General features: G+C 38.9%; 1 protein-coding gene across 3 annotated transcripts in view; it reads left to right on the plus strand.

Moving 5' to 3' along the window:
* The window catches only part of LOC106513491 (phosphatidylcholine:ceramide cholinephosphotransferase 1), a 21,042-nt gene extending 8,479 nt beyond the window's left edge, over positions 1-12,563 (plus strand). For 2 of the 3 annotated variants that reach the window (XM_014002364.1, XM_014002356.1), the window contains 5 exons: positions 5,016-5,866; positions 5,966-6,083; positions 6,792-6,945; positions 8,840-9,006; positions 10,394-12,563. In XM_014002364.1, the coding sequence (XP_013857818.1) occupies positions 5,253-5,866; positions 5,966-6,083; positions 6,792-6,945; positions 8,840-9,006; positions 10,394-10,570 (1,230 nt within the window). In that variant the 5' untranslated portion in view covers positions 5,016-5,252 and the 3' untranslated portion in view covers positions 10,571-12,563. Of the gene's footprint in view, positions 1-3,827; positions 3,850-5,015; positions 5,867-5,965; positions 6,084-6,791; positions 6,946-8,839; positions 9,007-10,393 lie in introns of those variants that run through there. The other variant, XM_014002371.1, reaches the window with a different exon arrangement.
* The last annotated feature ends 4,762 nt before the right edge of the window (positions 12,564-17,325 follow it).

Below are 17,325 nucleotides of genomic sequence, written 5' to 3' on the forward strand. Positions count from 1 at the left end.
CTGCAGAACATGACAATTTTTTTACATCTGATTACTCGATTAATCGTCAGAGTAATCAATAGATTAATCGATTACTAAAATGATCATTAGCTGCAGCCCTAAATATAACTTATTTTTTTCATTTTTTTGTTTGTGTTTTGTTAAAAACTGATAGTCGGTTGTTTAATGCCACAAGCATTTGTGTAGATATGTCAGATGGGAAAACTAAAGAAGTATGTGTGAAGGAACATAAAGGACTTGTTTGTTAGCCTTTTATAAAGGAGTTACTGTACAATTTTTTTTTTCAGTCCTGGGTTTGTGTTGAGAGCCTCCATCTGATATTTGTTCAATGGGAAACCTCAAACTACTCTGTTTAGCTAACGAAGTAGGGTTGGGCAAAATCATATCGTGTGCAATTATTCTTCAGTAAAACTGTCAACAGTTATTTGCCACTTTGCAGTTWGTTCCATGGTTGACCAATTTTATTATTTTTTTTTTGTACGACACACTATCATTATCAGGCACGCGTGTGAGCCCAGTGGTGGAAGGCGGGATGGAGCAGCTAAATCTAACCCTAACCCTACAAATTTGTTTAATCACCCGAAACTCCGACATAAACTGGAGTACGTGAAAAGCCAGAAAATGCAAACCAGGGCACAACCTCTGCCACATGCAAGTGCAATTGATTTCAATAGTTATTTGATTAATTTTCTACTAAATGCCATGATTAGTTGTTATAAGTTTTTATGTTGTTATTGCCCAACCCTACAACAAAGTGTAAAGTGCAAGAAAAACTTGTGCCTCTAGCTTCAATTATTACTTTGGTCTTTTAAATATATGAAATCATTAGTATTTAGTTTATTGTTTAAAAAAATGAAGATGAAAAATAATTTTGTTATGTAAGCTGAACTATATTTTAATCCAGTCCATGAGCTTTACTTGTTGCTTACTGCCTCCTGTTCTTGCACATTCATGTTGCAGAAAACCCTTATTATCACTGTGCGGGCGTGTTAACAGATTGTTTAATAGTCATGCTCTAAATGTTGTAAAAACATCTGCGTTMCAGATGATAAAGGTTGGTAAGACTCTCGACTTGCAGGTTTGTGGCCCCTATGTGAAAACCTCTTTGTGTTTCTGTATTTACATGTCAAGCATATTTGTGTGAGTGTATAGTTCTAACAAGTTGACAGACTGTTTCATCGGAMATCATGTGCTTTACCGGTGAAAGATTTGCAGAACTGATAAGCGAGGAAAAAGGAGCAGGTTATGCAAGAACAGTGCGATATAGAGTTAGTGGTGTGGGATGATAAAAGGGTGTTATTAACAGTTTCGTTTCTCGCTGTGCTTTGGTTGAGCTGCCGAATTAAAGGAAGGAAAATCTAGAACACAGCAGTGACTGGTTAGCCATGTCAAACACAGATGTAGGTCAGGTATTTAAGGACTCRAAGAAGTGGTGCTTGTAGAGCAACTTTGATTTCAGACATTTGAATGGTAACTGTAACATACAGGATCTGTAGCTACATTCACACTGCAGGTCTTAATGCTCAGTTACAATAATTTGCTCGAATTCAGTTTTTGCATYGTCGTTCACATTATAATTTAAATGCGACGTGCAGAAGACAGGATGTCATGCTCAGCACGCTGTTTACAGAAGTAAATATGGATGCTCYATGTGGATCAACTCTGAAGTTTTCYAATCAGGATGACAAAATTATTATCTGCTATAACTGTTTTGTGCACTGTTTTCATTGGATCTTGCAGCTTCCTGCTTACTCGGGTGCAAAAGTGCACTTTTGGAACTRGAGCAACATAATGAAAGAAGAAACAAACTTTTTTTTCCAGATTTGGAAAACAAAATCGGATTTGTCAGACCAAAAAAAAAATCTGATATGGGTTACATTTGGACAAAAAAAAAGATCAGATTTGGGTCTGGATTGGAAAATTCAGCTGAAAAGGAGTCACTTGATCTCACTTATTGCTTTCCCAAGCGGGYGGTTAGCTATGGTGTGTTTATGTCCCTGACAGCTTGACGTATTGTTGCTCTTAAGTGGGATCTTTGTGTGGTAACGTCACATGTACAGCGYTTAAGCAGCCATCCTGTTTGCCTTCTTCTAGGCCCCACCAAACTTTTCAAAAGGAGAGATTTGTTGAATGAGGTAGAGGTCCAGTTATGGTATTCTTTTAATCTATGCTAACTAACGTCCCAGAAAGCAAGTCTTTGACCCTGAGAGAGTTTACACCCCCTACCCCCCATAGAATAGTTTTTTGTTTATTCAGAACTAGGGCTGCACCGATTASTTGAAATAATCGATGACGTCGATTATGTAAATTTGTCGACGCAGATTTTTTATCGATTCGCTGTATTACATAAACACCACGTGAATGTTCATGCARTTCCATTTCGGTACCTAAAAGCATCATTGCGACYGTATTGGCATAAGAGTGGTGAGTTTTCCATGCTTGTCCTGAACGCTTGTAGTACAGTATGTAGTAGAGCTGTGCTCCCTGCCTCAACACTGTGTGGTCCTCTAMTAAAATCTGAAAACAGCTGTGCAGATTTATCACTTCATCAAATAAATATGGCAACAACATGTTCAAAGAGTCTGCGATATATTTCATGCTTACAGAGTTGGGTCTTTTTTTTTATTTACATTTTTGTGGTTAGGTTAGGGAAAAAATGTCACTTCCTTTGGATTGTTAACATCTGGGACCCTAATGAATGATGTTTGGGAKGTAGGCAGACTTTTGTATTCATGGGAAAAGAGGTACGACAATACAACTTATGCTTTAGGAACACTCCCTTTGACGTTCAACTCTTGACTTTCTTGGGATTATTCATTTATTATAATAATGAAAAAAATCTGACACATGGAAGATCAGTTTTTTTAAATTGAGGATCTTCAGCATTTCAGTTTTAAAAATGAAACCATATGGTGGTGGTAATATAGGACTCCATTCTGCTTGCAAACAGTTTTGCCTACCTCTTTAATATTTGTTGTTTAGAAAGATTATGATTAGGACTGAGCAGTACATTGAAAATGTATTGTCCTTGTGGCATCACAGAGTGCAATATTAGTGTTTTAAAGGACTGCTTTGACGGCAAAAAAGTCAAAGGTTATTATACGTACTTCCAGTAACAAGTATTCATGTTTTCAGAAAATATATGGAAAAAAAATACGGTCATTTCAAAGTACTCTCACTGGCCTCGATGCCCTCGCTATTTTAAGATGATGGGGACGATATGGATTTATCACAACTGACATCATCATTGCAATATTAAACAATCCTATTACACATGGCAATTACTTCTAATATTGTGCAGTTATATTTAGGATTACTGGATATTTTCATAGGATTTAAGAATACATTATTTCTGATAATTGGTGGCACACACTTACCAAGTATCTTCAGTTTTTTTTCTTCTTTTTTCGAATTTGTTTGTTTTTCCCATCAGTTGAGTGAGATTATCCTGAGCTGTAGACTTAAAGCTGATTCATCGACCAAAGGTTGTTAGCACAGCTGACTCAGTGACAACTAATCTGTTAACAGTCTGATGTAAGTACTGCTTGTCGCAGTTTTTCCTCTTTATTGCTTTTTAAAACGAATCGCCTTTGCTATCTTCTGGCTGGGTTCAGCTTCACACAGCTTGTCTGTAATGTAGATGATGCATTAAGAAATCCTTTTAAATACTGTTTGCTTTTTGTTCCTTAGTGCTAATAAACTCAAGTACAATCATTGAAGTACTGGATGAAAATATTCACCTGACCTAAATGAAAATGAAGCCAAAGCCAGATGTTGGTGAGGTAGTGGATAAGTCGGTCTGCCTCTGTTTTGCTGATCTGAATTAAAATGCTTCTAAACAGAAATGAGGTGAGATGAGGTACCCATGTGCTGTTTGTTTTCATTGCCAACTGTCCAGTCTGCCAGGGTATTTAGTTGATTTTTGCCTGGTCCGCACTGGCTTAACGGAGGCACAACTGCTGGCAAACTGCCCTCTGAACAGGGGTTGGGCTGAGTTAGAGCTCAGTTCTGACCTTCACTCTGATTTATGAGTTCCTCCTTGGAGTCTGTCTCCCTCCTATCCACCCGGTTTCCTCCTATCCTTGTAGATCAGAGCTCCTCTTCTGTAGACCCCTGGCCCCCCCTGCCAAACACACACACACACACACACATGCTTATACTGTATAAACAGACACCCTGTGTCTTCCACTGACAATCACAGTCAGTAAACAAACGGATATGTAACAGATGTGAGTTCATCTCTAGGCCGTTGCCAGAAGTTTAGATAAGAGAGTATGTTAGAGAAAACAAACTAAAGTAAAACACATTTAATGTCACTTGTATTTGTTTTGTCCTTAAAAGGGCTGGGCACTTAAGTCTCAGAAGTTATATCTCCCGTCTCCTGRTTGAGTTCTGTCAGTTTCTACAAACTGAGATAAATGTTCAGTTTTATTCAGTCCCATGCAAATGATCTCAACATGACTTTTATTTAAAGGATGTAATAAAGTCGGAAACCTCCCTTTCCTCCCCTGGCCCTCAAAGAGCAGCTGTGTAAATAAAGTGATCAAGACTAACGCCTCTAGTTTGTAACTGCACAGCAGCTATGTACTGTGTTGCATGAAATACAAAAGCAGAAACACAAAAAATCAATAAATTGGTGTACGTTAAATATAAATGGGCTTAATGGAACTGCTTTTGCGAGTGAAAAATGCAAAACCTTTTTAAAGGTTTTTGCTAATATGACTCTTCTGTTGAAGTGACTTAACAGAATTTAACCATTGTCTAGTGCTTATTAGTTTTTTGTACATGTTTGTATTTTTGTGGTTTGGTGAGTATAACAAGTTGATGTTGAAGCTCTATAAGATGATCTTTTAGCGTAAGGTCTTATGGGCATGTTTCAGAAGAATAACTAACAAAGCTATGATTTTTTTTCTTTCAAGTAATGTGTATAATGCATTTTATTTATACTCAGTAATAACTGTATGAAGTCATTATTGCACTCTTCAATTCACAGCAATTTGTTTTTCTTTTTGCAGAGTTCCAGAGTCTGTCTGTTTGGCCAGTCATACTGTGGACCTAACCCTGAGATTCCCTCCTGCCTTCCTTCTCTGTTTTGATATCAAGAGGAGCCTGGACTCGCTCTGGATGAAAGACGCAACATGTATCAACATTGGAGACATCTCTTTGCTGCCTAATAGACGGCCAGTCCTCTTGTAATTCTTGCCCTCTTGTTTGAGGCCCCTCCCAATCCTCCACATTTGCCGCTGACCAAGATGAAGAGGGTAGAGAATTGGTCACCAAAAGATGTTTCTGACTGGCTGAACAAAGAGGGGATGCCAGAGTACACAGAAGCCCTCCAAAACCTAGACGGCCCAGCTCTGCTCAGACTCAGCAAGGTCGATTTTCAGATGCAGTCCCTGTCATTGTGGTCRTCCGATGGTGGAGAGCAACTGCTGCAACGAAGGGAYGCRCTTCGGATCGCAAACCAGATCGAGGCTCAGAAAAATGGTCACGCCAATGGACATGTTGTGGGGATACCCAATGGAACTAGTAAGCCCCAGAGGAACGGCACATTGGAGGGGAAGGGCTTCAAAGGGGARATGATTCGCATTTCGATGCCYACGATGGAAACGACACGCTGCTCCTTCCCGACAGAGTGGGGGAAGACAGGCATAGCATTCAGCTATGCTATAGTTTGTTTTGTCACCACGACCGTTGTCATTTCAGTGGTCCATGAAAGAGTTCCTTCTAAAGAACATACTCCCCCACTGCCTGACAAGTTCTTCGACCTGTTTGACAGAGTGGAGTGGGCCTTCTCTATCTGTGAGATAAACGGCATGCTGCTAGTGGGACTCTGGTTGATACAGTGGCTTCTACTGAAGCACAGGTACAGACGCTGAGCTGCATTTACTGAACACAAGGCTCGCATTCACTTTAATGAGTGTCAAAATGGGGATATTTTATCTTTAACTTCTTTTTTTTTTAGGTCAATTATAGGAAGGAGATTCTTTTTCATCGTTGGAACACTCTATTTGTATCGGTGTATTACAATGTACATCACCACKCTTCCAGTTCCTGGGATGCACTTTAAATGTTCTCCAAAGGTAGACCATGTGACTTATACTGTATGTCTGAGCCTGGAAATATGATAAAGAAAACATGAAGGACAATGCTTTAAAACAAACGTCAAGTCATAAAATAGGACTAATTAACTTTTATTTAATTTCTTTTAATATGTTCTGTTACTCATTTCAGAAGGTTTTTCAAATTAAAATTAACTGGTTTCATTTAAAAATGTAAATAATCTGAAACATAAATTTTATTGAGAGTCAAACACTACGTCAAACCCCACACCTATATTCTGCTGTTTCATAAAAACTTGGCACAACTTCCTTTTGCGTAAAAGCAAATAGAAAAGAAGCAAATAGAAAAGGCCAATAAAGCATTATTGTTGGACAGTTTTTGCCATAAAGTCAGTTTTTTTAAGTATTTCAAAATTTTACTTGAATACTATTGACTACATTTATATGTTCAGAATTTTTAAAGAAACCTTCAAATATTGGGTGACTTGATGTTTACACATATTCCATAAATACCTTTTTTAATTGATCACACAAATATCATTTGGGAAGTAAATTAAGTTAAATTAAAGTGAATTATGTAACTTGTAGAAAAAACAAATAAAAATATAAAAGAAGCCCAGTTTTGCTCTTTCATAACCAAAATTGATCGTTTTTTATTTTCCATTATCGCTGCTATTTTCTTTATTAATCATATGCTGTTGTGTGTTTTTTTTTGTTTTTTTTTTGTAGCTTCTTGGGAACTGGGAGGCACAGATGAGAAGAATAATGAAAATGATCGCTGGTGGAGGTTTATCCATCACAGGATCTCACACCATGTGTGGGGATTATCTTTACAGTGGCCACACTGTGATGTTAACGCTCACTTTCCTCTTCATCAAAGAGTGTAAGTTCCCCTGTCTTGTTTAAGCCATCAGTCAGATCTGACCTCAGTTTAATTTCTTGTTATAAATCATTATAAATAACATGTATTAGTGATTGGATAACCTCATGTATTGTCTTGTACACTCCCAGTCTCACTGTGTTTTAGCTCAACATTTTGTCTGACTATTAAGTAAAGTCGTTTTGTGGATGTGCATCTACACTCACTGGCCACTTTATTAGGTACACCACGCTAGTAACGGGTTGGACCCCCTTTTGCCTTCAGAACTGCCTCAATTCTTTGTGGCATAGATTCAACAAGGTGCTGGAAGCATTCCTCAGAGATTTTGGTCCATATTGACATGATGGCATCACACAGTTGCCGCAGATTTGTCGGCTGCACATCCATGATGCGAATCTCCCGTTCCACCACATCCCAAAGATGCTCTATTGGATTGAGATCTGGTGACTGTGGAGGCCATTTGAGTACAGTGAACTCGATGTCATGTTCAAGAAACCAGTCTGAGATGATTCCAGCTTTATGACATGGCGCATTATCCTGCTGAAAGTAGCCATCAGATGTTGGGTACATTGTGGTCATAAAGGGATGGACATGGTCAGCAACAATACTCAGGTAGGCTGTGGCGTTGCAACGATGCTCAATTGGTACCAAGGGGCCCAAAGAGTCCCAAGAAAAGATTCCCCACACCATGACACCACCACCACCAGCCTGAACCGTTGATACAAGGCAGGATGGATCCATGCTTTCATGTTGTTGAYGCCAAATTCTGACCCTACCATCCGAATGTCGCAGCAGAAATCGAGACTCATCAGACCAGGCAACGTTTTTCCAATCTTCTCTTGTCCAATTTCGATGAGCTTGTGCAAATTGTAGCCTCAGTTTCCTGTTCTYAACTGAAAGGAGTGGCACCCGGTGTGGTCTTCTGCTGCTGAAGCCCATCTGCCTCAAAGTTCGACGTACTGTGCGTTCAGAGATGCTCTTCTGCCTACCTTGGTTGTAACGGGTGGTTATTTGAGTCACTGTTGCCTTTCTATCAGCTCGAACCAGTCTGCCCATTCTCCTCTGACCTCTGGCATCAACAAGGCATTTCCGCCCACAGGACTGCCGCTCACTGGATGTTTTTTCTTTTTCGGACCATTCTCTGTAAACCCTAGAGATGGTTGTGCGTGAAAATCCCAGTAGATCAGCAGTTTCTAAAATACTCAGACCAGCCCTTCTGGCACCAACAACCATGCCACGTTCAAAGGCACTCAAATCACCTTTCTTCCCCATACTGATGCTCGGTTTGAACTGCAGGAGATTGTCTTGACCATGTCTACATGCCTAAATGCVCTGAGTTGCHGCCATGTGATTGGCTGATTAGAAATTAAGTGTTCACGAGCAGTTGGACAGGTGTACCTAATAAAGTGGCCGGTGAGTGTATATAGTTGTTTTATCATCTTCTGTAGCTCCGTGCTCTTAGTGTGACTTTGCTTTGACAACTTTTCTTTACAGGAAACATTGAGGCAACTAAAGAGGAAGTACTGTAAACACATACCTTACAATATCAGTGCCAACAAGTGAAGACTTGTCACTCTATATATAGCTACACCATTTGTTTTCACAACAAAAAGTGTTTCTGAAGTTTTATTTTGTATGATTCCTTCTTTCATTTCCTTCAAAGTTAATATTTGTGAAACTGCAGCCTTTTAAGTAGTTTGGTGACATTGTGTTTTTCCCTTCAGTGATATTTTTGAAAATTTGCTCTGCTAGGACTTCAGTATTTATTTTTTACAGTTTATCAATAAATCTCATTGATGTAGATCTGACATCTAGTGGTGAAACATGAGAAAAGCCTTGATGGGGCATCACATTTATGGCACCTGATTTCATGTGCTGCTTTTTTTTTGATTATCAGACTCCCCCAAGCGGTTTTGGTGGTACCACTGGTTGTGCTGGACCTTGAGTGCAGTTGGAATTTTCTGCATCCTTTTGGCCCATGACCACTATACGGTGGATGTGGTTGTGGCTTACTTTATCACTACACGTCTCTTCTGGTGGTATCACACAATGGCCAACCAGCAGGTGAGCAAGTGTTCCTTTGATGGATTTCTAAGTATGAGCAATGCGATTAAAAATAGCTAATTGTTATAGCTGTAATATCTTCAGACATAAAGTAAGAAGAACCACAAGAAGCGTGAAAAACTACAGAAACATATTATTACAGCTGCTCTGTCATTGATTATGTACAATTTTATGTGGGACATACCACATTTTACAAATGAAATATAAAATAGTAAGCAGGGTTGGGTATTATAAACAGCCTCACAATTCAATTCAATTTTGATTCAATATTGCTTTAAATGCTTCAATATCAATTTCATAAATAGTGCACAAATAATTCATTAGAATGTATAATTACTGGATAATTCTTTAGCTATCTAAACAAATGGTGTAAATTAACTTTTTTGTGAAACAAAATATCCGAAAATAAAGCAGTTGTACAATACTACTTGTTTTAAATATGGAGTGCAAACAAAAACTTGACAAACTGGCCAGGGGGTCGAATTGAATTGAATGATTTTCTGAATTAATATTGAACTGGGAAAAAAAAAACATTACAATAAATTGATGATCCTCCACTAGAAATAACATACTTAAAAAGTAAAACAAGTTCTTGTAGAGAGCTGTGTATTTACTATATAAAATGACCTGAGTAATGTTTATTTCAAGATTAGAAAGAGTTGGACATTTTTATATTTTTGAGAAATATGTTTTTTCGGAAATTGTCAAACTCACAGTTCAACCCAAACCTAGTGGACGTTTAAAAAGAAGTTCTTAGAGAGAAATCAGAGTTAGGTTTAAATGTTAAAAAAAGTAACTGTTAAAACGCACTTGATGCATTTCTGAGTGGGGCCAAGCCATTGTTGTGATCTCCTGTCTAGTCCCACTTAGTTATTTCATCTATTGGCCCAATTACTATATAACAGGCTGTAGTGCAGATAGTTTTCTCTCACTTTATCATTGAATTAAGTTGAGATTATACATGAAATACAAGTAACTACAAGAGACATTAGATAAAATTTAGGCACACATGAAATGTCCCATGAGCCTTAGCTGCCAGAGCTTACATCAAACTTTCTCCAAGTGCACAAGCTAAAAAAACAAACAAATAAAAAAAAAACCTGGGCGGTCAAACTGGCTGCTAGCTTAATCATATGAAATAAGAGCATTACCTAAAAAGTATTTGCGTCTCATATATTTATTACATTTGACCCACAGCCTTTGCATAGATTTTCAGTTATCCCTCTCTGGGGGAAAAGGTTTGAGCACATCTTGCTTACCTTTTTAAAGTGTTTCTCTCCTTCTAAATGTCTGAATTATATTTATTTTCTTCTATAACTCATGATCTGTTCATGTAACTTGTCAAACTTAAATTAGTATTTTTTATTTTTGTTTTTTTTTTTTCCAGTCGCTGAAGGAGTCTTCACAGAGTAACCCGTTCTCCCGGGTTTGGTGGTATAGACTGTTCCAGTTCTTTGAGGAGAACGTGCACGGCACAGTCCCTCGAAGCTATCAGTTGCCGTTTTCATGGCGAACGTTGCACTGGAACCGCAGCGTGATGTACAGCAGACTGGACATTCAGTGACCCCCCCCCCCGACAGGGCGAAGCGGGCGAGGACTGTGACTTAAACAAGTGCTATTTTAATTCATAGAGGACAGCTTTGTTGGCTGTAGCACTGTCCTCTTCACCTGTACTAACAGACACATGTCCAAATGAGTAGCACTGTGACCGCCAAGAACATTCAGTTYTTTCTTCATCCATTTGGTATTTTTTGTAAATTAATTTATTTGTTTTCATTTTAGCTTCATAGGTCACATACAGCAAAGCTAAAGCGTTTCATCCATCTTCTAAAATTATTATTATYATTTGTCAGAATGCTAATCCTCATCACAGAAGTGTCAATGTTTTCATGTCTCTAGATTTTTAGTGCAGTTAGGATCAAGCAGATAATCATTTAAAAAAATGACAATGCCATAACCATTTTTTTTCTCTTTTATAGTAACTTTTGATAAACTCTCCTTGCTAAAATGAAACAAAGGTGCAGAGATAATATTTTTTCTAAATATCTCAAACTTTATTTTTCAAACACGAAGGATCTCCAACGAAAACAGATTTTTGCAATTTTTATCTTTTTCAAGATAGATAACGGAGAGCATAGGAATCTCAAATGGTATATAATTAATGCAGTGCCTTTCTTCGCTTGATTGTGGAACCGTTCGAATAAAAGCCGTTTCGTGTCTCGGTGTTGTGGAACCGCGCTGTGCCGCAGCACGGTCACAGTCTCGCTCCTATGAATGTATGAAACAACAACGCTAGCCTTACCAGAAGATTGGTCTTCCCCCAAACGTACAGTGAGTGAAACGTCGTGTCAAACGATGCTTTAGGGCATCAGTTTGTGCTTGCTGTTTTAACAGAAAGATGACTGTTAATTGTACTTTTGTGTTCACAACATTTCATTTATCCCAGTCAGTCTTAAAGCTGCACCAGCCATGTTTTAAAGCCAGGTCACCAACATTTTCGTGGCTGCTAATTGTCCCTCCTCCCTCAGTTAAAGTTATCTGAAATCATCACTTCTCAAGTGGATAAGGAACCTCCTTATTGGCTGATCTCAAAACCTTAGAGATGCGTAAAAAATGGGCTTAAAAAAGGAAAAGCTTCCAAAGTAAAGTTCCTGCTTTGTTTATTTTCTCCTTGTGATTCAGCTCCTATCTACATTTGAAGATGGAAAACTCAAACTGCAACATTAAATGTATTTTCACTCTTGAAGCAGCAGCAGTTTGATGCTTGTTAGTAGGAATAAGCTTAATGCGCTCGTGCACAGAGCAGATTATCTATTTAACCATAAATGTTTAGGAAAAAAATATATATATTTTTATGAATGTGAAAATGCGTCTGTATTTTTCCTAAAGTTCAATCATTTGTATTTTTGTTTTCTTCATTTCATTTTACTGACTGAACCATGTGGAGTATTACACTAGTTTTGTGTAGAGGGAGGAAAAAAGATAATGTCATTTCAAGCTGAATTCGGTGTCTATTRAAGAAATGCACTAATGTTTAGGTGATACACATTTCATATAGGACTATTAATAATGTGATAAACTTCTTTAAGCTGGTAAAAATGAGAAAATGATATGTTTTAAAAGTGAACCTGTGAAGCTAATGATGTCTTAATATTTGAGACAATAAAGGAAAGCTTCACACTTGTCATAGCTTTTATTTTTTATTTWTTTTTTTACTTTTATTGAGAATACCTTTTTTATTAACCTTTTAAGAACATAGGTTCCTCAAATTTGGCCATGATTCTATTCAATATAGCTCCTGTTTAATTAATTTAGCTTCAAAGCTTGAATTAGCATGAATGTTGTCCGTTTAGTTTGCCAATGTTTTATTCCTTTTTTAAACGTGTTTGTCCCTTTAAAAAAAAAAAAGAGAAGAGAAATATCAAGTTGGTCTTTTTTATTGTTTTTCTGTGAAGTATTTACCAACTTTATTTCCCTTTTGTGTCTTAGAGAGATGTTTGTAAGATGTACTAAAGGAATCTCCTCTGAATGTTTTTGAATAAAACATTTTACAACGATGTTTTTTTTTTGTTTTATCATCAGGTTTTCCCTTTTTTTTGGCTGCACATTAGATTCTGTTTGAGCTCAGAGATGACGTCATGGCAGACCCACTAGCAGCCAACAGATGGACACATTGAGCCGTTTGGGTGACAGCATGTGAGTCACTTCAGTTTGTCCGTTTGACAAGGGTATTTTCTTTCTTTGCTCACTTTAGGCCTCTTCGTTAACCTTCCAAACATTTGCATTTCACGTGCATGTAATGTATCTGTAACATCCTCTCAGCTGTTGATAATTGGCCAATTTGGCAAACTGAGCTCTTCAGATAAACACACACCACCCACACAAACTTGTATAGAAGCCAGTGGTCGCTTGAGGCGGTGGATGAAGTCTCATTGATGGTAATTAATTAAAGTTTGAAGCAACATTTGTTTTTTGATTGCCTAACTCCACAACAGGCAACTCTTAACAGCACAGGGGTTATCAGCTTGTAAGGCTGCAAACAAACCCAATTTGCAACTATATCTTTCAGATTTCTTGCCTCGTTATGAAAATTGCAGGCAATAAACACTGCAAATTTGACTTTTGTTGTAAAATAAAAACATCGACAAGTGCATCGATCCAGCTGTTCAGTCTCCCACAATAAATAAGCAGAAAAAGAGGAGTCTGATTTGACCTAGAACTGTTTAGTTATTATAAATGTTCACAGCAGCTTCTAGGGGCACAAGAGACCAGAATAAACTAAATGGATCATAATCTCATTGGTAATAAAACTTGTGCTTCAAGGTTTATGTGGAGAGCGCTGCAGAGAGAGGAGCAAGAGGTCCTCATCATTTTCTTGGTTGAAAATGGGGGCATGTTTTTTTTATTATTTATTTTTATATACTTATTTATTTTTGAGCCGGCTCCTCAGTCCTCTAGAGATTTTGCTGGCACCCCTGGAGAGACGTGACCAGCCGAGCCAAACTCCCACACACTACTACCACAGACTAAAACAGGCAGAGAGGGGGGAGACRGCATGTGCTCCGAGCATCATCTAGTTTAAGCAAGCCACAGTCAGGACCGTGATTAGAAATGGAGTTAGGGAGGTGTGCAGGCTGAAAACACAGAGTGTTCCCAATGTATTGTTGCTTTGAACTTGATTTAAAATGATAATTGTGGATTTTTGAAGCGATTTTCTAATAAATATTCATTGACAGTACCTTGTGAGCGGTTGGCGCGCAGACTCATCCAGGCTAAGCTAATGGATGGCCAAACAAGATATTATTTTTTTTTATTGTTTACAACATTCTGAAACGTGTCATGTAAATGAATAATAGCTTAATTTAAATACTGTTAAAAACAAACAAACAAAAAACAAACAAGCGAGTTGTATTGGTGAGTAGCTGGCATCTCAAATTCTGAACTCTCCCATTTTTTAGATGGGGAATTCCCACTAAAGGGTGCGTTCCAGTATAAATTTAGGACTTGTACATGGGAAATTCCCACTACCCAGCAAAACTGGGCTGCATAAAAAGTAGCCTACACCTTAGATTRTTTTACTTGCAAAAAGATGGAATCYTACYACTAGGTGGMGGTRCAACRGGTTCAAAAGTAGCCAGYAGCTGATGAAAATGCGGGTAAATGGAGATTTTACATGACCAATTTGCCAACTGTTGGCTATGTTTGAACCTTGTGCACCTCTACCTAGTGGTGGAATGTCGTCTTTTTGCGAGTAAAATAATCTACATGCRTTATGGTTGATGGAGTTAATGGTCCATTCTGGCTTTAAAGCAGCATTTTCTTATTTTAAGACATTAAAACATCTTTGAATCATTGGTGGCCCACATAAAGTTCCATGGCGGGCCAGATTTGGCCTGCGGGCCCTGACTTTGACATGCACATAAAATCCCTTTATGAGCGCTTTGAGTGTGGTCCTGCCTTCTGATTTGGGTATTATTTCAGTCCTGTTCTGTAAATGGTTTCATAAAATGAGATAGCATGTGAGGGGGGAAAAAAGTCTGTTTTCTGGCATCCACTCTTCAACAGTCTGCTCTTCAATCTGGCCACTCGCTTCATCAATTTCTACTGAATCTCTTTATAGCATGTGATGGATCTATTTGTTTATTTTCACATTAACGTGACTGCATCATATTTTACAGTCTTTTTAATGTGGAGTAACCTTACCTCCTTCACGGCTACACAGCCAAAAGCAACAAACAGCCTGACTCACGGGTTCACAAGCAAATTCTGTTCTATTCTAAGCAGTGCTGTGGTCTTTCACCTTAATACCATACTTAGTCTGTGCTGATAATGTTGTCGAGAGTGCAAATGGAGTTTTGTCTATTAATGGACAGCTCAAAATGTAGGTGGTGTGGGAAAGAAGGACTTGGCCAGAGAGCCGTTAACGTTCTGCACTGTGTGCTGACTGGAGAGGAGGCAGATGCGCGCAGATTTGCACCCATTGATCGCTGTATCAGTTTAATCACAATCGCTCTCGCATTTCTCCATGTGATGCACCAGCGCTCAGCCTTTGCATTTCAGGGCTTTCGGTTCGAGTTTCCTCTCAGGATCGGAGATGCAATCGATGTGCTCAGAGTCCCGCCGCTGCTGAAGCCAATCACAGCTGTGATGATAGCAGTTATTTTCACCATTATCTGCGTTGGCGAGATGCAAAGCCATTCTCTGGCCTCYCCAGAGAAGGCCACAAAATGATCAGGGGCTTAAAAAGGCAATATCATGCGGTTCTCAGGCATATATTTAAATACTATACCATAATAAAGTATCTAAGTCACCTTTAGCTGTTGCATTGGGCATGTTTTTTATGAGAGTATAACATTATAACATGGTATAAAACTCAAAAATGTTGATTTTACATGATATCGCCCCTTTAAGGAGTTAGCCGCGTCACCTCCACCACCACCACCAAACTCGGGGATTTTATCCTCGCTCATCTCGCCACTGTCAGTTGTGCCAACGCTCCCTGAAGCCTCTGACTGCTTACGATTGCACTCCAGCTACCGCCAGAGAGGTGACTCAGTGACTGGCAGTCATTACGGCCAACACGACAAGGCGGTGGGGATATTCAGAGGCCCRATAACAAACAGAGAAAGTCTGAGGATTGATGTCTGACGCCAGCTGCTCTTTCCTGTTAGGATGGGACTCGYGATATCCTCACGTTTCCCCGATCATCAGTAATCTGGTCCCTGGCGGGCTGGAAAATGCTCGCGAGAATGACAAACCGTTGTGATGCAACATGTCAAAATGTCAGCTCCCGCCAAGCGAGGGGACACTCTCACGACTGATGGAAGGGGTTTCTGTGCCGTCGGTCGACAGTCCTTGACACCAGGGCCTGCTGAGCAGACAGAAACAAACACCACTATCATGTTGTCGTCTACCTGCAGGACCAATTTTGATGCATCATACTTGAGTGGGCACTTTGATCTCCGGCTCTTGGATTGTGACATTTTGGTTTAGTGGTTTTGGAAATTGGTCATGATGTTGTTTGAAACCACACACATCGCAGTTTCTAATCATTTCTACCCTGCAAACGTGTACATCTTTACGAAAAGCAGCTTGGCAACACTTCTGCTTTTAATAGAGGCGCTCAGACTTGTTGATAATCYACTCAATGCACTTGATTAGCAAGATAAGCCTTTAACGTCTTTTTAAATCAAACATGATGTAATATGTTGATGCTTTTGTTCGAGGTTGTGTTTAAACGATCTTAAATCTTGGTAACAAAAGATAACTTGTAAAACTCCAGAAATGTCTTCTTTGTATCATTCCCAAATGTTTAATAYTCAATTTCAGCTCAGTTTATGATCCCCTCCAATCACCTGAAAAAAGGGGCTGCAACATGTTTCATAGCTTTGTTCTAATGCATGCAGGTCATGCACAGTTGTTTTTTCTAGCATCTGCCTGATGTGGTGGACATCAATACTCTAAGTGCTTTAGGYGACCCAGTTTACCCAAAGGTGCCAAAAATGCTATTTACTTCAAGAGTTCAAAAAACAGCCTACAATTTGTTTTGAAGCTCTCAGTGAAACATTTAGAGCTCACTGCTTAAAACCATGCATGGTGGGAAAATAGTCATGTTATTATTTTCTATCCTRCATTAAGCTGGAACTTAATGGTCATTTCTCCAGAATGAATCCTCAGTGTTTCTACAAAACGTCTGCAACCACTATATCCATTACGATGCAGGATGATTTACTGGACTATTTAAAAACCTTGGTGGCAGTGAGTTATATAAAGTCCTTTTCACTGTTTAAAAAGTGTCCCTGTTTCAGCAGTGTGTGAGTCAGAGTCTAAACTTAAACAGGTGCTGAAAGGCCCATCAGCTGGGAATCATTTAGGATGATTTTCAAATCTGACACACTGTTGCATTGTGAAGTAATAGCAGGCCTTCCTCCYATTTTCCTCCTCTCGATTATTCTCAGTACGTCGATGAGTGGCACACATGATGATTTTCTGCAAACTTCTTTTGTTGTGGCGCTGCACTGAGCCCCAGCTGTCTGCCTCACTGATGCACGGGGACCATTTTCAAACACCAGGAAAAGCCACAGAGGAAGAGAMCTGTCTTTGAACTGAAATGACATTAAGCTTTTTTCTTTTTTCCTATGAGATGGCATTTGAAAGGAAACAGGTAAACGAGGAAATGTCAGCAAAGAGCAGCGACTCTTATGTAATGCTGTGTGTGACTGACTGTCATGTTCGTTCAGTAGGTTGCTAAATTACAGACAAAATAGTGATCAGACAWAGGATCCACCCTGCATGTCAGGTTCAGAATAATCCATTGGA

The sequence above is a fragment of the Austrofundulus limnaeus genome, unplaced genomic scaffold, assembly GCF_001266775.1.
Source record: "Austrofundulus limnaeus strain Quisiro unplaced genomic scaffold, Austrofundulus_limnaeus-1.0 Scaffold0, whole genome shotgun sequence".
NCBI classification, from domain to species: Eukaryota; Metazoa; Chordata; class Actinopteri; order Cyprinodontiformes; family Rivulidae; genus Austrofundulus; species Austrofundulus limnaeus.